The sequence below is a fragment of the Esox lucius genome, chromosome 23 (genome assembly GCF_011004845.1).
Source record: "Esox lucius isolate fEsoLuc1 chromosome 23, fEsoLuc1.pri, whole genome shotgun sequence".
Lineage (NCBI taxonomy): Eukaryota > Metazoa > Chordata > Actinopteri > Esociformes > Esocidae > Esox > Esox lucius.
The window spans coordinates 17,577,080-17,601,748 of record NC_047591.1 but is presented as its reverse complement, the minus strand read 5'-3'; the positions used below and the strand labels follow the sequence as shown (position 1 = coordinate 17,601,748).

The following is a 24,669-nucleotide window of genomic DNA, read 5'->3' as shown; positions in this document are numbered from 1 at the left end:
TCACGCATTGGGGGATGTAACCATTTTCCATTTACTCACAGACACACACAAAGAGGCAGAGAGAGAGAGAGAAGAAAAGGAGAAAAAGGGGCTATTTCACAGCATCTCCAAATCTCCAAGCCTCACTATTGACATGTTAGAAAGACATCTCAGCCCAGCGACTTGTGTATGTGATGTGTGTATTTGATGTGTGTGCGCGATAAAGATAGTGCCTTGTGCTAGTTATGTGTGAGAGAGATATGTGCTGACAGGGTCATGCTGCATCTGTGAGATTGCGGCGGTCCCCTGAAATACACACACACAAAAACATACCCAAACTTAGACAAACACACACAGACAGAAAGCACACACAGACAACCACACACACATAGACAAGCAGACAAACACACACAGACAACAAAACAAACACACAAAGAACCACACAAACAACCACAGACAGACAACCACACAAACAACCACAGCCAACCACATACAACCACACACGCACAATACTGCTAATGGTGGTGATTCTTCTCAGCATGGTGTCGCATAACTCAAGAGTAACACACCAGTGATGACACTATATTCCAAGACGGGAGAGTTGGAATTCCAGCCAAGTTGCTCCTGACAAAACCTCAACACTAAGGACAGTGTACATATCAAGGAGCTTACAAGACGAGGGCAGAATGACAGTTCTTTCTAAAAGGTCCAAAGAGTGTCAGCATCAGTGAAGCAACCCAAACGCCACACCACTGTTAATCCAGACATCAATGCCTCAATGTAAGTGAGTTAGGTCCTCAATTACTAACTTAGACGTTCCTCCTTTCCCTCACAAATTCCTTCCCTCTCCTTCTCGCTCCTATCGACATCTCGCTCTCCTTGCCCGTCTCTCTTTTTACCTGACTACTTGTCTCTCTCGCTCCTCCCCCTAAATCCTGTTTAATGCCTGGGGTCCTTCCGCTCCGCGATAGTGGAAAAGTAGATTTATAATTTATTAAACCTGGCCCGGGTTTTATAATGGAGTCTAATCCGCCCAACTCATCTCCAGTCCTCCCCTCCACACCCCCTCTCCTCCCCCACTCTGTCGTAATTAAGCAGAGAAATCCAGCCAGAGATTTTCACCTAGAGCAAAACCTCTCCCATCTGAAGGAAGCATATTGAAGTGGAGCTGAAGAACATGCAAACTCCCTGTCTGTCTGAGAAGTACAGCTTTCCTTCCCCACCTCGGGCCTCTCTCCCGGACCGTACAGCATTGGCAATGTCCACTGGTCTCTAATCAATAGGATCTTTTTATTGGTACATTGGATTGGACACTGGGAAGAGGATGAATATTATTCAATAGGTGTTTAACAACAAGAAACCAGGCAAGGCAAGTATTGCCCTCTTCAGATACAAACCCGGGTCACCCACGTGAAAGGCTGTGTCACTAACCACTACAACACAGAGCTCTATGCTTACGCGGTCCGGCAAAAAAAAGGGCACAGTGTGTAGGCCCTGTGTCCTCCTGTGTGTGTGTGTGTATGAGTGGTTCCACAAAGACATTAAATATGACAGCGGCTCTTATCACCTCTAGTTATCACCTCTAGTTGTGTTTGCCCAGCCTGCCGGCCGGCCAGAAGATCAACAAACACGCAGAGGAAGTGTTGTCGCACAGCGGCCAGAGTACAATGGCTGCCACGACAACCCCACTGCCAAAGCAAGCTGGGCTCTCCATCAGCCTGACGGGCCCAAAGGACATATGCCGAGACGCGCTGTGTCGTAAAACTGTCTGAACACGCCACACGCTTGCACGGTTTCATAAACGCCGCTATCTATCACACGCACATTTCGTTTTTTCCACTCGTTTTCATTTGGTTTTCACGGTTTCTTGCTGTTCTTGTGTTATCCAGAGGGAACCTGCAAAAAGGCTTCTCATTAGACTGTGTACAGTGGACGAACGTTGAACAAAGAGCAGGATGACTAGACGCTTCAGTCTCTCCCTGTCACCTCCCCCTTTCTGTCACCTCAATATCCCCTCTCTCCCCCCTCTCTCCCTCACTCCCACACCCCCTCGGGCCCTCTATCCCTGTCTCTCTCTGAGGACTTCATTGGCATGGGAAAAGGTCGTTTTCACTTTTGTGCATTACCAAAGAAAGTAGAAAAGAATAACACCAAAAGAAGAGCTACAATAAATAACACAAGTGAAAACAAAATAAAATGTCTATCTCGGCCTGGTTGAAGTCAGGCTTGGCATTGGTGTCAATGGTGTGAGGAGGGGGGGGGGGGCATTAAAGCAATCGCCCTCGTTGCAGCAGACGTTTGATCTAGTCTATCAGAACACCCCGCGCCATGTCATTTACTCTGTTAACACACTCGGCAAATGGACGCTTGTAGCTGGATTGTTGTTTTCATTTGGCGCAGCAGAGGTCACTCAGTAAACACAGTTATTGGGCTGTAGAATGTCAGGCGATGACAAACGACTGCAATATGTCCCATTACTTCCAGCTATCTCTTTGCTCTGAAGATGAAGTGGAGAAAGAGGGGGTCGAGGAATCTTAAAGATCTGAAGTTTAATAAGGCAGCAGTCTTTTTAATCAAATCAACTATAATAACTCAACGCGACAATACAACGACAGGCCGCTACAGCCCCCAGAGGATTGAAGCAACGTAGCTAACAGTGGTTTTAACTTGTATTTAACCAACTAAAGAAGATAAACGCCTCGTCTCAGGGGGAGATGACTCACATATCGTTAGGATAGGTGACATTTTAACGAAGGGCTGTCTGCGTGTTAAGTAAATAAGACAACCTCCATTTTCAGTGGACAGTCCTCTTTTGGTGGTTTCTGGTCTCTGGCTAAAGCTGGCCCCAAAAATGGCCCACGTTAACTTTGCCGTTTAATTGCAGTTGAGAGTTAAATAATCAGATGTTTCGGTCTCTTCAGAGGGCCAACATTATGACCGTCTCCATAGCAAACTCGCCCGCACCAGCTTCCATGATTGGCTTTCAATGGAGACGCGTTGTAACCTCCGCGTTAACACGCCGGCCTGCAGCCAAACAGCGTGGCGCTGCGCAAGATTGCAGCAATGGCGGTCTTTCTGAAAAAAATGTAATTACTAGGGAGAAAGAAAAAAACACACGGATGCGGGAAATCGCCAGTAATTTTTGTCCCGGTATCTTTTTGGGATTGTCACGTACAGTAACTACTCCCCTTTAAGACATGGTGTCCCTCGCCAGCCTGTGTTGGGCTGCCCTCAGCTCTGCCAGACTCCGGTCAGACCCGGGCCCTCAGGGAACACAGATGGAAAATGCAATTATGTCTCGGGTGAACCCGGCCACTCTCTGCGTTAACTGGATTTGCATCCCGTCTCTGATGCCGAGTCCCAGAAGCGCACAAACATATCAGAACGAATTCTGTCCGAGCGACATAATTCCGCCTCAGGCACACGACCGCGGTGAGTAATCACCGGCGCGGGCGGCCCCCGGATCGGCTACACGCCTGAGAACGCGGGTTCGGCGCGGCCGGCCGGATTTCTCCGGGCCGGGAGATGCAGGTGCCTCGGCCACGCCATTTTACGCTTAACTTGATGTTACGCGTCCTGCTTTGTAACTGGCGGAGGTTGAGTCAGTGCGATGTGTGGCCCGAGAGGAACAGAGAGAGTGCGAGACTTGCGACAAAAAGATTTCAAACCTTTCTCCCCTCTCCGCTATGTTGACGTGCCTTAGAAGTGTGTCAGGCGATAGAAATCTACAGCATATTGGTGCAGACCCCCTCTCTCTCTCCCTCGCCGTATGGTTACGAAGACAATGCCCTCCAGCTAAAAGTAGGGCACGGTAATAACCTGATAAAACACCACCGTAAACCATCACCGGGGGACGGCTGCCGCCACGCGAGACCAGCGGCCCCGACGGTCGTCGTTAAACGCAAAGCTATAATTGAAATTAAAGGTCGTTTTTATTAAACATTTTTGATGAGATGGCAGACGTGATCCTGCCGTATGCACCCCCCCCCCCTCCACCACCCCCTAAATCAGCAATGTACCCATCTGGATTTCCCCTGGGGCTTAGCAGAAATGAAAGAGATTGACTTTGAGCCATCATCTAGCTGTTATAGTACACACTGTGAATAATTTACACAAACAGAACCTGCCGTTTCTACAGCAGACATGAATAATAGAAAGCTGCTACTGTAAGGAGGAGCTGCACATCCAGCCATGTTTTCTTATCACTTATTTATATAACATACTCTGCTGGCGTCAGGGGAAAATCTCACAAACACCCTGAGTCAATTATAATAACGACAAATCAATCAAAATCCTCTGAAGCTCGTGAACTTGTTTCACGGTCACATTAAAAGGTGACTTCACCTTTATCTGTACCGTTATGCAAGAGTCTACGTGACACACACAGACAGCTTGTGCTCAGTGCTCTACTTTAAAGTTTGTACTACTAAGCCCTTAATACCACAGGAACCAATGTTACACCAACACCACCAGTGGAGACCTGTGAAAGCTGGCTTACGGTGCCCAATGTGCATATTAAAACAAAACAAAGAATCCCTTCAGAACGTCAATTACCTGGCCCCTTTACGCAAGGTCCTCTAAACCACATGAACCCACGGCCTACCGCGCTCACCGCGGGGACAGCGTAATCGTCCGTGGCCACGTTCACTCATGACACCGTCCCAGCTGGCCCGGTGTTTTTCCGCAGCTGTACGTCTGGCTGACAGCTGAGTAGTTCCACAGCGAGATGGACCCCAGCCTGGCACTAAAGACCTCCGTCCCGCCCCCATCACTCAAAGCCAGGCCTCTGACATCCATAATCTTAGGCCTCTGCAGACTTGATCGCACTCTTTTCTTCCACGGATATATATTTATCTTGCCCCTAAATGATATAGGAGAGGTCCCCCGATTCAATTAGGGGGGCGGGCTAATCAGTGGACTAATGAGGGGGTTGGGGTGACAGGCTGCTCATTCACCATACCTTTCATAGTATCCCCGGATAAAAGAGAGGGAGCGAGGAATAAAGAGAAGGGTGAAAGGAGCAAACTAGCTGCAGTATCGTCCCTCCATCCATCCTATCATATTTTTTTGATTTCTTTTACTTTTCCCCTCCCAGTTTCTCCATGCTGTTAAAATTCCTGTTCTCTCTATTCTTCTCCAGTTTTCTTGTTCTCTGGAACACGTCCACTCTACTCACGTATTTCTCTTTGCAGAGGGGTAGCAGACTGAGGAAGTGTCCCTGTCTGTCTGTTTCCTCTGTTACTGGGAAGAGTTTTATTTCATCCCTTCATATCATTTCAGTTCATATCATCTCCTCCCACTCTTTATTCTTTCTTTCTTTCTTTTAATCTCCCTCTGTCACTCTATCCCTTCCTATATTGTTCTCTCAGAGCACCAAGGATCAGTTACACATCTTTCAACTCTTTCTTTGCTTCATCTCAGTCTCTATCTTGTTCCCTCACTTTCTCACTTTCCACCTCTTTCTCTCTTTCTCTATATCTTTCTCAGTACCACTGACGAGGATGATGGGCAGAATGATTCCTTTCCAGCTAGGAACCTTGGTGCTGGATTTTCAGCCAGGTTATGACCGTGTACTTCCAGTGTATTTACAGCATGTCTGTATATTCCCCTGTTTATAGAGGATGGGCATGTGTGTGTTTATAACAGGTTTTTACTGTATATTCAGTGTGCCTGCATGCAAATGTGCGTGTGTGTGTGTGCGCGCGCATGTGGGTGTCCTGCTTCCCTCTGGACCAACAGCGTTCTACATGGGCACAGTGGGTCAGTGACTGGCTCCTACAGGTCCCGGTTGACCCACGCTGACACCTGACCTCCGGACAGACAGTACAGACCTCCAGCCAGGCTGAGCCCAGCGGGGTGGTCACGCCGGCACCGGACCAAGCAGCACCAATCTGGGCCTAATGAGACAGAGAGCCGGGCCCTCCACAACGTCACGGGCCCGAGCTGAACAGTACCAGCGGGGGACCCACGGTCTATCGGAGACGCGTCGACCCCCGTCATCCCACTGTTAGGCTTCTTTCTCTCTCCTTTTCCTCCGTTCTCTTCATCTATCGCTTTTTTCTTCCCTGTCTCAGTCCCTAGCCCTGGGAACAGCAGGAGAGCCCTATTGATCCACTCAGTCTGTTTTTCTCCTGGCAGAACCCTATGGGGGAGGGGGGGGTGTGTTATTATTCCAAAACAACAAAGCAATCTAGCTGTACTTTATTTCTCCGCCTGCAGCGCTGCATTTACATTGGGTCGAGAGAGCCAGCGAATACCATCTTATTAGGTGCTGATACGAAATGTATTGCGATTTTCACGGTTCTGCATATTCTGTGATTCGATACTGCGACTGGATACAAAATACAGTTTTGGCAACAGGTGCAGCCAAGTATAGTGCTACTTAACGCTGCCAAGCAAGACAAGTAAGAACTCTGAGCCTAAGCGCGGTTAGAATACCGTGTGAAATCATATTGCGACACGTACCTGTAACGATGCGTATAGACCTGTACAGCATAACGTCACTCACCTTTGAACTTTATCCCAAACTTACGGTGTGATCACAACCCAGTAACTATAGAGGCCAGACTCACAAGGGCTTAAAAAAAGATATCACTGTTACTTAAAAAGAAAGGCCCCCGCGCACACTGGTCCAAAACCACACCACAGTACCAGTTGTATGAATGGACATTTCACTTCCGTAAGTGCCAAAAGGCAAAATCCAATGTACCATGTGTCACCTCTGAGCCACCATACATGCAACAAACCATGTCAATCAACACAGAACCCAGATTAGAAGCACTGATCTCTAAATACTCTTAAGACCCTTTAAAACACAGACAGGGACAAAATACATCATGATTTATACTAAACAAAAAATGGGAAGGGACTGGTAAGAGGGAGAGAGGGTGAAAAAGAGGAGCTAGAGGAGGGGAGGAAGAGGAGCTAGAGAGGGGAGGAAGAGGAGCTAGAGAGGGGAGGAAGAGAGACAGGGAGAGAAAAAGAGAGTGAGACGAGGGAGAGAGAGTTTGTATATCTGTGTTGAGCGTGAGAAAGAGAGTGAGAGTGAGTCACAGAGGAGTATAATGAGGGAGCCTCAGGCAGAGGCCTACTGAATGGGTCTCTACACATCCACAACTCACTGGCAACTTCAAGGGCCTTAGTCATTCACTCAGAAAGGGCAAAGCGCACACAGCATCCGTGTGTGAGAGTGTGTGTTTGTGTGCGTCGGAGTGCGTCAATAGGAATGTAGGTTGGGGAGAAATTAGTTTGTGTATGTGCGTATGTCGGTGCACGTGTGAGTTTGTGTGTGGGTATGTGTATTAGTATGTTCATATGATTGTGCACGCGCGTGCACAATTCAGGGATGTGTGTGTGCTGGAGAGAAGACAGGCACTAAAGCTAGAAGCAAAATAATATCATAGGTCTGTTACTTATGAGGCATTATAAATATGAATGAGGATACAACCATCTACACTAGGGATGTCACAATACCAGAAATGTAGTAGTCGATACCAATACTAGCGAAAATCCACGATTCTCGACACCCAATTTGATACCACGGAAAAAAACTAAAACAATCCAATAAATCCCATGTACTTAAGAAAACAGCAGAGGCCACACACACACACACGCACGCACACGCACGCGCACACCCCTCTGCTCAGACTTTAAATGTACTGACAAGGTGACAGACCATTAGTCTGGAAATATATATTTAAAACGCTAACGTTATATTTTGATGACAGATGACAGACTGAACGTAACGACGGTAGCCTGGATGAAACTTAATGTTGAGGTGCTTTGCTAAGTTGGAAGCGTTTCCTCCTTTAGTCTCGAAAGTTTCAAGGCACCGTTTGCATCGTGTTTTTTGCCAATTTTTTACTCGCTGATTATCCGCCTCGAACACAAAGTTCACAACTCTCACTGTTTTCCTTTTCGGCAAGTCGAGGCGGAGCTGCAGCACCTGCCACCATCTGTCATGTTTTGGATCCTGGTACCTACGGTGCTTTTTTCAGAATTTTGGAATGGACATGGTACCGAAGTATCGGTTCTTGTGACATCCTTAACCACCACGCAACCTAACCACCATGCAACCTAACCACCAATGCAACCTAACCACCAATGCAACCCAACCACCAACGCAACCAAACCACCAATGCAACCAAACCACCCACGCAACCCTACCACCCACGCAACCCTACCACCCACGCAACCCAAACCAACAATGCAACCAAACCACCAACGCAACCAAACCACCAACGCAACCAAACCACCAACGCAACCTAACCACCAACGCAACCTAACCACCAACGCAACCTAACCACCACCCAACCCAAACACGATGGCAGGTGGCTGTGCGTGATGAAATGCAGAACAAGTCGTCCATGTCCTAGACATGTTAGCAGGAATGTCGAGCCCTGAGGGTATCCCAGCCATTCAAGGTGTAGTACACAGTGGAGTACAGAACGGCACATTAATGTTTTACAAACATCCAAATAAATGTTTCAGTGAGAATGCACAGCTGCCGTCTGGTACCATGCATCACATGGGCATGCAACTCAGTGGGTCTGTGATCAAATGTGTGGGCTTGGGTATTTATGTGAATGTGTGAGTTTGTGTGAATGTGCGTGTGTGAATGTGCGTGTGTGAATGTGTGCGAGTGTGTGAAAATGTGTTTGTGTGTGTGAATGTAGGTATGTGTGGTATGTGAATGTGTGTGCGCGTTTGTGTGAATGTGTATGCATGCGCGCATGTAGATTTCCTGATGATTCCCCCAGAGTGCCGTCCCTCCCCTGGTGTCCAGTCTAAACACATTCAGTAAGGGAACGACAGCCTTCTAAATAGGCTAATAGGCTAATTAAACAAAGGCAACATGTTACTAGATTACTGGTCCTACTATTAGCTCAGAAAACGGTGTGTGTGTGGGTGTTGATTTTTGGCTGCGGGGCCAAAACAGGTGTAACATAACAACAGGGGTTTGGTACTGAGACCAAGATTACATAATTCATAACGGGGAAATATTGTTGCATATTGTTTGATGTAATTTTGGTGATATAGGGCCATACAACAACAAAGATCTATGATGTAGGACCATAAAACTATAAAGATCTATGATGTAGAACCAGACAACTATAAAAGTTCTATGATGTAGAACTATTCAATGCTCCATGATGTAGGACTATAAGGCCATAATATTAGTGTGATGTAGGACTATTAGGCCATAATATTAGTGTGATGTAGGACTATAAGGACATAATATTAGTGTGATATAGGACTATAAGGACATAATATTAGTGTGATATAGGACTATAATGTCTGGGTGATGTAGGATTATAAGGTTGTAATGTCAGTGGGATGTAGGACTATAAGGCCATAATGCCAGAGGGATGTAGGACTATAAGGTCATCCTTCTCCATGATGTCACTTAAGTCCCTAAAACACATATACTATATTCCCATGTGTATTGGGATAACAAAATCCAGTATTTTAGATAAGGCAATTTTCAACTAAACCCAACCCAGACACTGTGTTCTGATTGAGTGGTGGACTTCACATCTGGGCCCGGAGGCGTGACAGAGTCCCCAGACAGTTTGTCTCCCTGCTGCCCTACTGACTGGGAGGGTATGTCCTGCGCTTATCGCCAGAACAGGGACATATTGGCTGAGAGATAGCTACCAAAATGAGACCCCCGGGGACTTCTGAGCACTCAGACAGATAGAGAGATGTCTGCCCAGTGGATGAGGTGAGGCACAGAGAGGGGAGAGAAAACAGGTAGAGGCTGAGTCATGGTTCAGGAGGGGACTGGTGTAACAACAGGCGGTGAGTCAGGATTAGAATTGCTGAGGCAAACCTGTGTGTGTGTGTGTGTGTGTTTATCTTGGTATTAGCTAAGAGGTTGGATGGTGTTGAAACACAGATCTCTCCATCCCTCGCTGCTGATTAACATCCCACATGACGCAGCAGGATTGTTTGAAGGGGCACGTTGAACCCTCGAAATGGAGCACTAAACACACGGAGACATTCATGGTTGGCTAAAACCTCCCTGTTCATACCAGGCGTGTGTGAGCATACAAGTTAAAGAGGAGGGCAGTGGAGAGATTATGAGCAGCAGAAGGTGAGTGTGAAGGGGAGACTTCGGAGTTGGACAGGTTCTCTTTCTGTCAGGATACTGAACTACAAAACGACAGTCTGGAGAAACAATTACAACACATCAGTCCGGAGACAAAGCATCATGGAGTGTTAGTACAGCCCTAGAGTACTACAGCCCTAGAGTACTACAGCCCTAGAGTACTACAGCCCTAGAGTACTATAGCCCTAGAGTACTACAGCCCTAGAGTACTACAGCCCTACAGTACTACAGCCCTACAGTACTACAGCCCTACAGTACTACAGCCCTACAGTACTACAGCCCTAAAGTACTACAGCCCTAGAGTACTACACCACTATAATACTGCAGTACAACAGTAAAACACCACTATAACACCGCAATTCTCCTGCCCTAGAGTAATACAACATTATTATAACAGAACTACAACAGAACACTTTCTGGAGCTATGGTGACTCAGAAGGTCAAAGGGCACCGGCAAGAACAGACAGGTAAGGGAGAACGAGAGAGGAATGATTCATAATGACGGCTCTTATTTTCAATCCTGCCAGATGATGTTGTGTGCGCGCGTGTGTGAGAGTGTGTGTGTGTACGAAGTGTGTGCACAAGCTTCTTCATTCACCTGTGACAGGGTGTGCGTGTGTAGAGGGCGCACAGTGTAAATGGATGGATAAACAGATGAGCGAATGGATGGATGAACAGATGAGTGAATGGAGGGATAGACAGAAGGACGACAGACGGATGTCAGCTGCCCTGCTGGTGTCCATTACACATAGTGCTGTAATTTCACTTCCCTATGAGTGTGATGGGTGTGTATGATTTAATCTAATGGACTGAGTGTGAGTCTGCTTCAATCTAATGGGCTGATTGCTCCTATTTATCCTCTTTTGCTAGTGAAATTCACCAAAATTGTTTCTATTTTCCTTTACACTCCATCTGCTTGGATAAACAACCGCCACTCTACTTCCTCCTCACGGCCTCGATTTCTCTCTCTTCAGCTCCCTCCGACTCGCTCTCTTTACCTCCCTGTGTCCATAGAAATGAAAATGGGGGAAACTCTGATGTCAGTGTGTGTGTATTTGTGTATCAGGGGGCATATAAAGGTCACGTGACTTACCTGTGTCTCAGACATGGCGTAGAGGAAGTGGTGGTCAGGTGAGAAGGCCATATCTCGTTGGATCGGCCCTCGCTCCACCGCCTGGATGACCTCGTACTGCAAGGCACCTTGGGAAGGTCCGTCCACCCGTATCTGGCAATGGAAATAATGAGGAAAGGTTGGAGTTAGACAGCTAGAAGGGTTTGGCGTGTGCGCTCAGCAGAAAGGCCCCACACAGAGTTGGAGGAGAGATGGAAGACCGCAGGCCACGGCCTAAGAACTGCTCTAAGATCTCCCTCCCTCCCTCTCTCACACACACACACACACACACACACACGAGAACTTTCCAACTCCTCACGTTACAAAAGCCTTTTGGCTGTCATAGCCCACACATACCTTGTTCTGACATCTGCCCAAAATGCCTCAAAGCGCACCAACACCAACACAAGCACAAACTTACACACACACCTATGAAAAGGGCTTGTATGAGCATGTGGGACAGGCATTTTGCCAAACTTGTCAGTTCTACAGAGGACACCTGGTTGCTAAGCCTGTGGCACTTTTAATATGCTCCACGTTTGTTTTCTGAGGTCAGAAATGACCATGGATAACTGTCGGAGAGAGGCAGATGGCGTAGCATAACACATCAGAGAGCTGTTGATGCTGTTGACAACGTTAAATATTGTAAAGCAGCTGAGAAGCAGGATCTATGCCGGATTTACCACAGCCAGACAAAATCAGTGTCAGAGTCACGTCATTAGAGAATGACTGTGTAGTGTAAGTCTGGGAAAATATATTGCCAAAATACAACTTTGTCACAAAAAACCCTACTCTTCCTCACACAGGAACCCACTGCTGCTGACGATAGGTTTCTGCATCAAGCGGCGAGATCTTGTTTCCCAACATAAAGGCTCTTTAAAAACAGATCCGACTCCCCTTGTTTTTAGTTTCAAAGCATCTAGGGTTTCTCTATCCCCCTTTCTACCTCCATCTCAGTCTCTCTCACTCTTTTTCTCCCTCCGGGTTTGTCTCCTCTCTGCCAGGCTGCCCCCCCGCTGTCTGTCTGTCTGCCTGTCTGTCTGTCTGCCTGTCTGTCTGCCTGCCTGCCTTGGTGACGGGGATGTGAAAGCTTCAGAACTTGATAAAAGCCTACTCTTCAAGACAACACACACTTTTCACTTAACACGTCGCGCCGTGCAAGGGTTATGCAGGGGTCATGCAGGGGTCATACAGGGTTCATGGAAGAAAAAGAAAAAAAACAGAACAGAAAACAGAGGAACACCAGAAAACTGAGCAAGCGTTTTTCATTCAGTAGGTGGAGTTGATCGCGTGAGGTCATTTGAGCCAATTGACCTGATTGAGTGAGGTCATTTGAGGTAATCGACCTGATTGAGGTCATTTGGACGGGGGTCCAATACCACCCCATGTCTCCCGAAACTGTGCCCTTAGTGGTGTAATCTAAAGTGGGGTCGGTGGATATGGGCCAGCCACACGCGGTGCAGACAGGGGGACATTGGGCCATTGTCGCCGGGTGGCATCTCTAGCCACCGGGGGGGGGGGGGGGGGGGGGGGGGCGGGAGGGAGGGAGAACAGGCTTTATCCCCACTGCTGCTTAACAAATTACCCACTGGGGAAGAGGCAGCACGTCTGCTAGCATTAGAGTGAGAGAACGAGACGCACCCAGGGAGACGGGCTGAGTGTAGACAGAGAAAGGAAGAGAAAGGGAGAGAGAGACATACGAGGCCCAAAGGCCAAGTGACTCCAGGCATTACAAGAGGATGGTATGTGCTGCAACACCGCCTCTTAGATCTCCATGACCCCATAATCACCATAACAACAGTTAATATAGCTGAATAGCTTTCACTGCAAAGATATGCTTTGGTTAGGACAGAGTTATTATTGTCTCATTATCTGTATTAATATCCTTTACTATTTATGCCTATCATGCTAAATCATTAAGTCTCTGACACACCAACTAATGGTATCTATTTCTATTCCACGTTAATAGAAAGTGGATTAGGGACTCGGAATGCTAACTGGATTACAATGCTAATCTCCGCCATCACATTATTGCTGTAAAACGAATGAGGTTCGCTGGGACGCAGCCAGTCTTGATTGCTTGCAAGAGGTCATGCATCTGGCCCACTGGCCCCTGTGTGTGTGTGTGTTCACATGGTAATCAGGATGAGTCATGGAAGAGACTGGATAACCTTTTGGCCCACACTGCCCACTCTCCAAGTGGCTCAACGTGTGTTTACTGTCCACTAGGCAGACCGTGAATGTGTGTGCGCGCGCGTGTGTGTGTGTGTGTGTGTGTGTGTGGGGGTGTATGCGTGCACATGCGTCGGATAAGATCATTGCGCATTGGGACAAAGACATAGCATTTAGATCCATAGGCAATACTCTGAGCTATGCTGCTGTACCTCTGCAGGTGTCTGTAGAATCAGCAAGGACAGCCGTATGCTGCATCAGTGAGAAGCCGGCAGCGTAGCCAAAGATCACAGCCGCCTAGTGGCCACAGGCCGCAACTACAGCAGCAGCTTCAAACACCAGCAGATGATGCTGTCACACAGCAACTACACAGACTCGAAATCAGCTGCGAGTTCCTTTTAACAATTTTATTGAAATAAGCTGGACCTTCAAAACGTTTTACTCTAAACTGACATTCTTTAGCAGATAAAAAAAAAAACGGAAAGGGTTTATTAGGAGCTACATACACTCACATTTGTTCGTTCTCACTATTCCACATGCTTCTTTTTAGAAATCAGATCTTATGATACCTCAAATGACTGCATGGCAACGTCGTTCAAGGCAAACGCTCATGATACTTTAGTATAGAGCTCTTGTGAAATGGTTTCTATGCCAGTGGATGGAGCCTTGGCTATTGTACAGCCTCTTCTCTATATGAAAGGAGCGCAGCGATCCACCACTGACACTGTCCTGCATGGGACCAAGATAAAACAGAAGGTGTGATGAGGAGAGATGGGAGGGAGGCGGGGAGAAAAGGAAGGAGGCCATTCCGGTGTGAAAACTCTATGAGCTCTTCAGGGTAGCGTGGTCCAAAGAACAGCACTTTGGCTGGCTCCACATTGCATCCCAATTTGCAGGGGCGAAATACTGCCATTAGATTCAGGAACCAAGCCACTACACTTAAAAATGTGAGTTAGGGTTTATTTATTATTATTTATTACACATTTTGTACAGGAAATCCAAATGCACATGTATATATTATAAAATTATAATGTTATCAAATCATACGTACAAATCTTGGAAATAAAACTGCACAGTGGTAACTGATTTAAAATATCACATCAAGTTTTTAACAACTTATCCTTGTGTTTGCAACCCTACACGCTTTAACCTTCCACAGGCGACAGTTACTCTTTCAAAAAAATCTGGCCACTGGTGTTACTTATTGAGGCCAGTCCACTGATTTTTGATCATTTGTGTGCGCCTTGAAATCTCACCAGAATGCGGCCACTTCACTGCAGGTCTTAGTAAGAGAGAGAGAAAAAATGTAGAGAGAACGCAACACCCATTCTGTCATGGAGACGGGATACTAGACTCCAGCCTGCAATGGCCGGGAGGGAGTAGGAGATAAGCACATTTCACTGGAGTGGAGGAAAGACCCGGAGAGAACACAGCCCCGAGACAAAACAACGAAACACATTCCTGTGCCCTTGTGAGCGGACCAGATGTATCTTGGTAGGACCGGAGCAAGTTGCTAGCTAGCTTTAACGGCTACGTTGTTAATTTGCACAGCCGCCAACAAGGCTATATGGTGTCATGAGCCCCGGCCAGACATTCATAGCACGGATGTATGAGTGCCCTCCCCTGGCATGGAGGGGGGGGGGGGGCAGAGAAAGGTGGCAAAGACAAGCCACTCACACAGAGTAAAGGTCTGTTCAGCATGGCACACCTCACCCACCACACTGGCAGGAAGCTGGACACAGTCAGTGTTCACACAGTGCATTCTGGGCCATAACAACCAGCAGCGTTGAGTGGGTCGACCAGATCTCACAATGTTATTTGAGAACACTCTTTTGAGACATTTCTCCTCAGATCGACCAGGGTTCAATATCCGTCTCCACCCTTCACCTCAGGGTCTCCAATTCACCTGGCTCCCTCCGATCACAAAGTGTCAGTAAAAAAAAAAAAACGCCAACGGAAATGAATGTCCGCTCTCCTGGGGAAAAAAGAAGCAACTGACTAATAAGGACCTTCCTGTTCAAGTCAACGATTTGTGATGGGGGGAACAGCAACCACGCTGAGTGTGCCCATAGGAATAAAGATGTCAGATGTGTTATTCTGCTTCCATAGAGACTGGAGGGTGGGGGCGGGGCTGTGTAAAGTGATATAACCCCTGCTTATAGCCCCGTCCCTGTGGAGCTCCTCACAGAACACCGGGTCGTTGCCCTGGTCAGATATCGATCAACAACATTGAAGTGCAGTAGCAACAGCGTGCCCACGTGCCAAAGCACCGTAACCTGACCGGACACACGGGGCCTCAAGTTACCCTCTGTCAAGTGTTGGGCCAACGTCGCCAATTCAACGCCACAGAATAGGAGAGAGAGCGAGACCGAAAGAGAAAACAAAGAGCTTCGAATGTCAGCATGTTTCAAAATGGGTGCTTACTCCTTAAGACAGTTATAATAATGGTTGCTCCCTCGTTTTCAACCGGTCACTGATTCCTTTGAGCAAACCACAGAACATATGGCAGGCGAGAGAGAGAGCAAGAGAGAGAGAGAGAGAGAGAGAGAACAACAGAGTGAAAGTGAGACCAAGGGAGAGTGAATGAAAGTGAAAGAGGGATTGATAGAGGGAGAAAGAGAGTACCAAAAGGTGGAAGTGGAGAGGGGTAGTGTAGTGGGCGGGATCACACAGAACCACTCTTGGTGCCAATCAATGCCGGGATGTAAACACACCATTACATATACACTGCTAGAACATCAATATTTCGCTTCAGACTAAAGGGCATGATACACCTACCGCAGCCACGCACTGTAAAAGCATCGCTCCCATTCATTTCCAATGACAATGCAGGGATCTGTTCAGCACAAAGCTGGGGAAACTGTTTTGTCAAAGTCAGGACTATGCACATCAACTGTGAATGAACGGCAAGAACCAGTCAGTGGGGTTGCTGTCAGTGTTTTGCTGGTATCTCTTCCCTGTTGTCAATCCCAAATCACCCTCCACCATTCCCAAGCAAATGAATGTTCAATCCCAAATCAACAACCCCTTGAGAGCTATATTAATAACAAATTATTACAGAGAGTACTCCAATGAAGTGCAGGGACGCTCGGCTTGTTTGAGAATCACGGTAATACACTTCAGTTCCATTAATCAAATTTTGTTGCCCGCATTTGACAAAAATCGAACAGTGAGGGTAGAAGTTGCATTTGTAGACTATGGAATTGACATTAACATCAACAGATCAGGTTTTGTAACTGTGTTCTGTTGTAATGTAAGAGTTATGTTAAAGTTATGTTCAATGCATCAAACGCATCAGAACATGCTGGCAAATGAACACGCTTCTATAGAATTTCTTTACAATTTGTGGTGAAGACGTAGAAAGGACATTTTCAGGCATTCCCTACGGAGTGGCCGAGATATCTCACCAAGAGGCAGATTCTGCATGTATCATGTGCTTAAACAGTGTTTTTCTACAAACATAGGAGAACTCACCAGGAGGACAACCACCTCTGCAGCACTCCATCAATCAGGCCTAGTGGCTAGATGAAATCAAGTCCTTAGTTAAAGACAAATGGCATACTGCCTGGAGGGATCAGAGAATATGGGGAAAACTGTTAGGCCTGAATGCCAAGCGTTACATCTGGGAGAATACAAGGCACCACTCAACACCTGTCTAACACCATCCCTACGGAGAAGCATGGTGGTGGAAGCATCATGCTCTGGGGATGCTTCTCAGTGGCAGGGACTGGGAAACTTATCAAGATTGAGGGAATTGAATGCAGCAAAATACAGAGGTGCTTGAAGAAAACCTGATACAGAGCAAACTGATCCTCGGTCTAGGGGCAAAGATTCAAGTAAAGGTGGTTCAAGAAAGTACTGGAGAAAGCTTCTGAATACTTATACTCCTGTTATAATTTATATTCCTTTTTTTTCTGGTTTCTCATAATGTGGTACTGGGTGTAGACTGATGGACTTTCTGTTTTTTAATAATAAATTAAGTCTACAACACAAAACAATAAAAAGTGAAAGGTTCTGAATACTTTCGAAGGCACAGTATGTCCAAAAGCATACTGATTATTTGGAGGATGGACAAAATGTCGCAAAATGGGATTTGCTCCTTATAATAATTCCCCTCTCAGTGTCTGAATCATTCAAGTCATTGCACTGTTTTTAATCTGAAATGAAACCTGCCCAAAAATCAACTGTGGGTATTCAGCCTGGGGGGTGGGGGGGCTGTCATGGGGTAGTGTATCCATATAAAGTTTCCAACATAGTGAGCACACCACGCAGTGTGGAGCTTAAGAAGGTCCGCGCTCTCCTTCTCCCCTTTACGGTTTCATCCCAGCGATTAGGCCTGTCTTCTACACAGCTGGATTTTAATGAATTACTTTCTAACGCTGCCACGGAAACCCAAGTCCTCCACGCTGATGAAGGGAAATGTCATTGTTAGTAGTGGAGGCTAACTGTGCTGGTTCTCATACTGAAGCAGTACCCTTGTGGATGTGTGACCCTTAAATAGGGCTGCCCGTAGAGTCTGGTTCCTTTCCAAGTCTCTTCCCACTGAGGTGTTTTAACTGTAACTGTCTCCTAGGCTATGTTTAAAGGGGTTAGATCCATCTCTTTAAAGGGGTTAGGTCCGTCTCTTTAAAGGGGTTAGGTCCGTCTCTTTAAAGGGGTTAGGTCCGTCTCTTTAAAGGGGTTAGGTCCGTCTCTTTAAAGGGGTTAGGTCCGTCTCTTTAAAGGGGTTAGATCCGTCTCTTTAAAGGGGTTAGATCCGTCTCTTTAAAGGGGTTAAAGGGGTTAGTTCGGTCTCTTTGAAGAGGTTACATCTGTCTCATAGGTTCAATTTTAAAGGGGTTAGATCTATCTCCTAGGATCTATTTAAAGGGGTTAGATCTATCTCCTAGGATCTATTTAAAGGGGTTAGATCTATCTCCTAGATTCTCTTTAAAGGGGTTAGATCTATCTCCTAGGTTCTCTTTAAAGGGGTTAGATCTATCTCCTAGGATCTATTTAAAGGGGTTAGATCTATCTCCTAGGTTCTCTTTAAAGGGGATTTATATATATCTCCTAGGTTCTCTTTAAAGGGGTTAGTTCTATCTCCTAGGTTCTCTTTCAAGCGGTTAGGTCTGAGTCACTGTTCAGCTTTGGGAAGAGCAATTATTTTTGGATGACCCAATCTCAGTACCGTTTAAACTTGTCTTCTCCCTCAAACAATCCCTCATTTCCTATCACAGACAGCGAGTGGGCCTACCCACGCTCCCACTGGATGCTAATGGAAGCCCTGGGACAGAGAGGAGCGGGAAGGAGCGGAGGACATTAGCAGTCTGGTATAGCCTTGTAACTTCCTCTCCTCTGACTCCCCCCAAGGGCAGCGCACCCAGCCGACACCGTTAAAACTCCTCAAAACCTCAGAGTGTCGCAGTGGTGCTAGGGGACCCAGGCTGTCGCTAGAGAGTGCGCGTGTGCACGTGGGTACGCGTTTGTTTGCGTGTCTATATGTCACAACTGGCGGCTAACACCGTCCCAGACAGTGTCCGAGCCGCGAGGGGCCCCTGAACTCTGGGAGCGACCACAGGGACGTGTGACCACCGCTTGCCGGCCGGCTGACAGCCACATACTCCGGCCTTCATGAGATACTGCTAAATGTGCAAGGGGACAGGTGGCTTGAGGGAAACTACCCCCCCCTCCTCTTCCCCACCTGCCCCCCCCTCCCCCAACCCTGGCAGCAGTGACTGACTGACAGGTCCTTCCGCCAAGGCCCTCCAACACAGAGGGTGTGCCTCAGAGCAGTGTGTTCAGACAAGGGGGCTCTAGCGCTGACCTTTCCTTACTATCTCGCCCTCTCCTCTCACTCTGCCTCCCTCCCTCTCCCTCCCTCTCCTCTCACTCTGTCTCCCTCCCTCCCCCTCACCTCACTCCGCCTCATTCATCGTCTGCATTCTCAGTCACAAAATGGGGGTGAGTTTGAGAGGGAGCCTGCAGGCTTGGCTAGTTTAATCTCAGGTACATGGTGACCTTCTGGCCTTGTTCTAATCTCTCTCGCTTTTTCAGTCTTCCCTCGTTCACCCTCTTTTTTTCCTGTTATCCTTCTCTCCAGGCTTGTTTGACAGACTCCATGCCTCTGCTCCCGAGGATCATGTTCTCTTTCTCTATCTCTTACTCTCTTTCACTATCTCTGGCTACCGCCATCTTTCTATCTATTAGATTGAGAGCATTCAACTTGAGAGGACCAAACATGGCTCTCGGCTGGACCTTGGCCCGCTGGGTAATTTGATGACTTTTTTTCTTCACTCCGGATTTCAAAAAAAATAAAAAGCAATCTCAGTTTCCTCTCTGTGAAACCCTCTCAATCTCCAACAGCCGACGCAAACACAGCCGCGCTTCTCCCACAAAATGACTTACTGGTCTCCATCACGCCCTTTTTATTTTCTTTACTTCAGACAGACTGTCTGGATGTCTCAATTCAGACACAACAGTCTGTATTCAAAAATGACACCATATTCTCTAAATAGTGGACTAGTTTTGACTATAGCCCAAAGGATCCTGCTTTTGGGAACAGGAAGCATTTTCCCATGTAACACGACTATCTGTGTCCATAGTAATGGAGGAAATAGACAGGATGTACAGCAACTATGATCAGTTATTTCAAATAACTGTAAAGAAAACTAACACAATCCATCTTCCTCTTTCTCTTTTCTGATCCATTTCATCAATTGCTCAATTTCTAAAACCTCCTGTTGGCCTGTTCATTTCATTTGTTTTTCTTGGGTTATTTCCATGGTTCCTTGGGGATCAAATAACCTGTCTCTCCTGACCACCTCCATACCTCCCTGCACCCCCCCCCTTTCCTCTGACTCTCTCTCTCTTTTGCCCTCCCTCCATCGCTCCCCCTTCTATCTGTCTCATTATGGTGGGCAGAAGGTTAGAAAGGGCATGTGGGAGGTGCAAGAATTCTCAGATGAAGGTAATTTATCAGGAGACAAATACCTGTGCCAACGAGACAAACCTATTTCCACTCACCTCCTTTCAGTGTGGAAAAACCAATTATTTTTCCCTCACTTTTCTTTCCCCCCACAGGCAGGCATAAGGGCTCCTACTCATGGCGGGGGGCTTAAGGGCCACGTGAAGGTACGGAATAATATGAGCGTGTGGCTCCACTGTCGCCACCTGTGTCTTTACAGTGGCACAAAGCTGCGGTGAGGTGTGTATCTGTTATATTCTGCCTTATCAGGGCTATTGTGCGAAAGCAACCGGCTAGCGCTTTGTAGGCCCATTATAAAATGCTCTGTGCCCCCAATGCCCGAGACCAAATCAGGCCATTGTATGAAATCAGCCTGGCTTTCTGTTTGCACAGCGACATACAAACCCAAGCGACATGTCCTAATCATTCTGGAGAGTATGACTAACAAGCTGTTGGTCGTTAGTGGAAGGCCATGATTGCTGCTCACTGCATATAATCACACAGGCGGTGTGTATATAATTTAAACTTAACACAGGAAGGGTGCGTGCGAGAGAAGGGGGGAGTGAGAGGAGAGGGAAAAGAGAGAGAAACCGAGAGAGAGTGTTAGAGGAAAAAGAGAGGAAGGGAGGGCGCAAGAGGAGAGACGCTTCTAGTATGTTTATCCGCCCACACCTGAGGGAATGGGAGGACACAGGATGGTGGACATATGGTAGGACTGAAGGCTTTGATGTGAGGAGGAGGAAGGGGGAGGAAGAGGAGGCGGGAGGCGGGAGGTCTCTCCAGCGCTCCTCATATTGCTCATCTTTAGTTTAATTCTGGCATGGGCATGCTTTCCCTCAGTTCTAGAGAGTTACAAGGACTCCTGTTGTTCCTGGGTGATACCGATGAGAAGATTTCTGCCTCCCTGATTGGGCCACGCCCGACTCTTACACCTGTCTGTCAGCAGCCCGTCCAACCAGAGTGCTCAGATCTGTCAGACTTCAGAAAGATGGCCGGGCCCTATAGGGATCCTTCCCCACATCCTTCTCACTTTCTTCATCGGTCTTACCATCACTGGCCTTTCTTGTCCTGTCTTCCCCTATCCAATCAGCATCTTCATCTGCCTTCTACTTATCTCTCCCTTTTTCCTGTCTCTCTCTCTCTCTCTTAACGGTGGTCTGTACATGTTGGGCTGATGGAAATGAATCAGTACGTTGTTTCCTAGTGTGTATATCATTTCAATACACAAGCACAAATGCAAAAACATCTGACCACTCCCCAGCTCGGCAACAGCACAGAAAAAATATAGAAATCCTTAACAGAATTATTTCAAAGTATAATACCACCTTGAAAAACACCTTTGGGCAATGGTCTGGAAATGTCAACTGACCCCAGCCAGATGTTCTAAGGGTTAAGTAAGCAATTAGGCACGAGGGGGTGTGGAATATGGCCAATACACCACGGCCAGGAGCTGTTCTTAGACACGACACATCATGGCTTTTATAAAACAGTTACTAACACAATTTGAGCTGTAAAACTGTGATGTGATGTCATACCCGTCGTATATGGTCTCATGTATGGCTATTAGCCAATTAGCATTCAGGGTTCAAATGCAGTTCATAAACAACAACAGACTAAGATGTATCCACACAGTCACAGAGGTCACCAAGCTCATCATAAACCCAAGAGCCGCGTAAGGGTGTGTGTGTCTCATACTACAAGAGTTAACAGAAAGTAAAGAGGAGACAAATATGTAGCTAACAGAACAGTCGAAAAGCAAACTGTGAAGGCATCACGGATATTTCTTTACTCTGAAAAGAAAAGTGAAGACAGAAGCAAGGGATGAAAGACGAGTGGGTCTTTCTGTCCATCCTAGCCTACACAGTCAGTCTGGAGTGAATTATACATGGGCCAGCTCAGGGCCAGACGCTGCTTGTCAGACACCACACCACCGATCCTGTTACCACACAGCCATCCAATCACTGATACTCACACCCTCGCCCGGGGGGGGGGGGGGGGGGCATATGCACAAGAGAGATTCACAGCCTTTTCATTTGTGACTTTCTGACAAAGCTTCCATAATGAATTAATAGGGTAAGCACCACACTCCCTAGACACTCCTCAGAAATCATTTATTTTGTTTGATGTGTGTGTTTGTGAGCACGGTGTGTGTAAAGGTGTGTGTGTATAGGTGCGTGTGTCTGTAAACAGCCTCAGCTGTTTCTGCTTCTCTTCAGCCCACCGGCTCTCTCAGTTCTCCTTTATTAAACACTGCGTCACACTCTCTTCATTTTCAGTACCTGCTTTTCTGTCTTGGGTGGAAAAACAGCCCTGTTCAGGGGGGTGGCGGGGGGGGGTGGTTCCTCTAACTCCCCAAGGCCTGTCTCCATCCCTAAGAACATGACTAATAACTTAATAAGAAGAGAGGCAGTAATACCCCTCTCTCTTTCTCTCATCCCCTGTACCCTGTCACCCTCTCTCCTCGTTTCTGCTCTCCAATTCCACTCTCTCTTCTCTCCTTCATCTTCTCTTTCTCCTCCCCAACCCTGTCCCGATTCCATTTCTCCTCTCTCTCTGTCCACATCACCCCCCCCCCCTTTCTACCTACACCTTTTCTTGGGAGCGCAAGGCATTAATCAGAGCACGCAATTCCATTTCCTGGTCTTTTTGACGCGGCGCTGTAATGCCCCCATGTTGGAATTAAGTCTGACATCTTAGAATTGTATCATTAGAGCGTACACAGCACTTAGGGTTCGCAGCGAGCCGGCGTGCTTCGGAGACACTCAGCAAATGCATTTGGTTTAATACATTTAGAATGAATGACTATCATTTCCAAAAACGCACGTGTTTTGAGTTTTGTGGTGTCATGGTCGTGGTGACGCTAACTCTATTTGTTCAAAAGTCTCTTCTCCCCTCCACAAGGGCCCGCGGTCCCACACCAGTCCCAGCCCACATCGCTAGTACGATATTAGCAGGACTCTGATGTCACTTGCAGAGGACACCTCAACCAAAATGCGTCCTCTCTGACTATATAAAGGTTGAATCCATGTTAAGAATTTCAGCCACATACAGATCCCAGTCAGATATGACGTCGGTACCATTCTAGCTTGACTCAGTCAGGTAACAACCACACCCGTTTACCACAAAGTCTCCGTGGTCCTACATGACCTGGGTGAGGTTAGTGGCGACGGAAAACAGCAGTAAATGACCTGCTGATTCAGCACCAGCTGTGACCTGTACCAGGGACTAGAACAGGTGTATGGACACGCATGCAGACACACAGTCAACCCTCTACTGCAGTCAATTACAAGTTGGATACTCATTTCTTCAACGCATTTGACAGACATTTAATCAGACTAATAAGTCTTATAATACTTATAGACTTATAATAATGAGTCTTCACAATAATTCTGCGCTAGACCTGCTACCGTCTCCTGTCCTCCTCTTCTCTCTCTTCTGCCCCACTGTAGTCGAGACCAGAATGAATAGTGCGTGTTGCCTGGGAGCTTAAAGACAGTCACACTTAGCTGAAGTGTTGGCAGATAGCAGTAGCTACCAGTCACATTCTCTCTGTGGTCTCTAGCCACCCTCCGTCTCACCCATGCTCCCCCCTCTTCCCTCCATAATTCAACCACCCTCCCAGCGAGGCCCCATATAAGTGACCACGTTCATGTGAGTCCAAAACGTCAGTATATGAGACTCTGATTCCATAGAGTGCCCTGTTATCTGGCCCAAACAGGCTGGTCAGCAGAGACGGCTTGTCACACTACTTAGAGTAGACAGAAGGTGTAAAATACAACCTAGCCACATTGAAATGCAGTCCCCTACACTCCACATTTGCTGGAACCCTGAACCGTAAATTTCAGAACCCTACACTTCCTGGAACCCAGAACCCTAAACGTGCTGGAACTCAGAACCTTATACTGCCTGGAAACCAGAAACAAGACTTCCTGGAACCAAGAACACCACACTTCCAGGAACTGTAGACCATTCATTTTTATATTTAATTAAAATATACATAAAATTACTTTGTTAAAATGAAATTATTTTCCTTAGCACTTAAGATTCAATTCAGACGGCTCAAAAAAGTCAAGGGAACACTTAAATCACACATTGGGTCTCAATGAAGGAAATGTATCCAACATTATGTCATTCGTTGAGAACAAAATGGCATAACAACGGTCAATGGAAACCAAAATCACCAACTGATTGAGGGCTGGATTCAAACACACACCAAAAATCTAAGTAAACTATATAAATCACAGTCTGTTCCAACTTGCGTGAATTTAATCACGGCAAATCATAATGTGACTCAGTAGTGTGTATGGCCCCAACGTGCTTGTATGCACTCCCGACAACATCTGGGCAAGC

The 24,669-nt window shown here is 46.9% G+C and overlaps 1 protein-coding gene across 5 annotated transcripts in view; it reads right to left on the bottom strand.

Moving 5' to 3' along the window:
• Positions 1 to 24,669, bottom strand: part of plxna4 (plexin A4) — a 256,250-nt gene that overhangs the window by 96,187 nt on the left and 135,394 nt on the right. For all 5 annotated transcript variants that reach the window (XM_029116984.2, XM_029116986.2, XM_029116987.2 and 2 more), the window contains exon 4: positions 11,184 to 11,315. In XM_029116984.2, the coding sequence (XP_028972817.1) occupies positions 11,184 to 11,315 (132 nt within the window). The remainder of the gene's footprint in view (positions 1 to 11,183; positions 11,316 to 24,669) is intronic.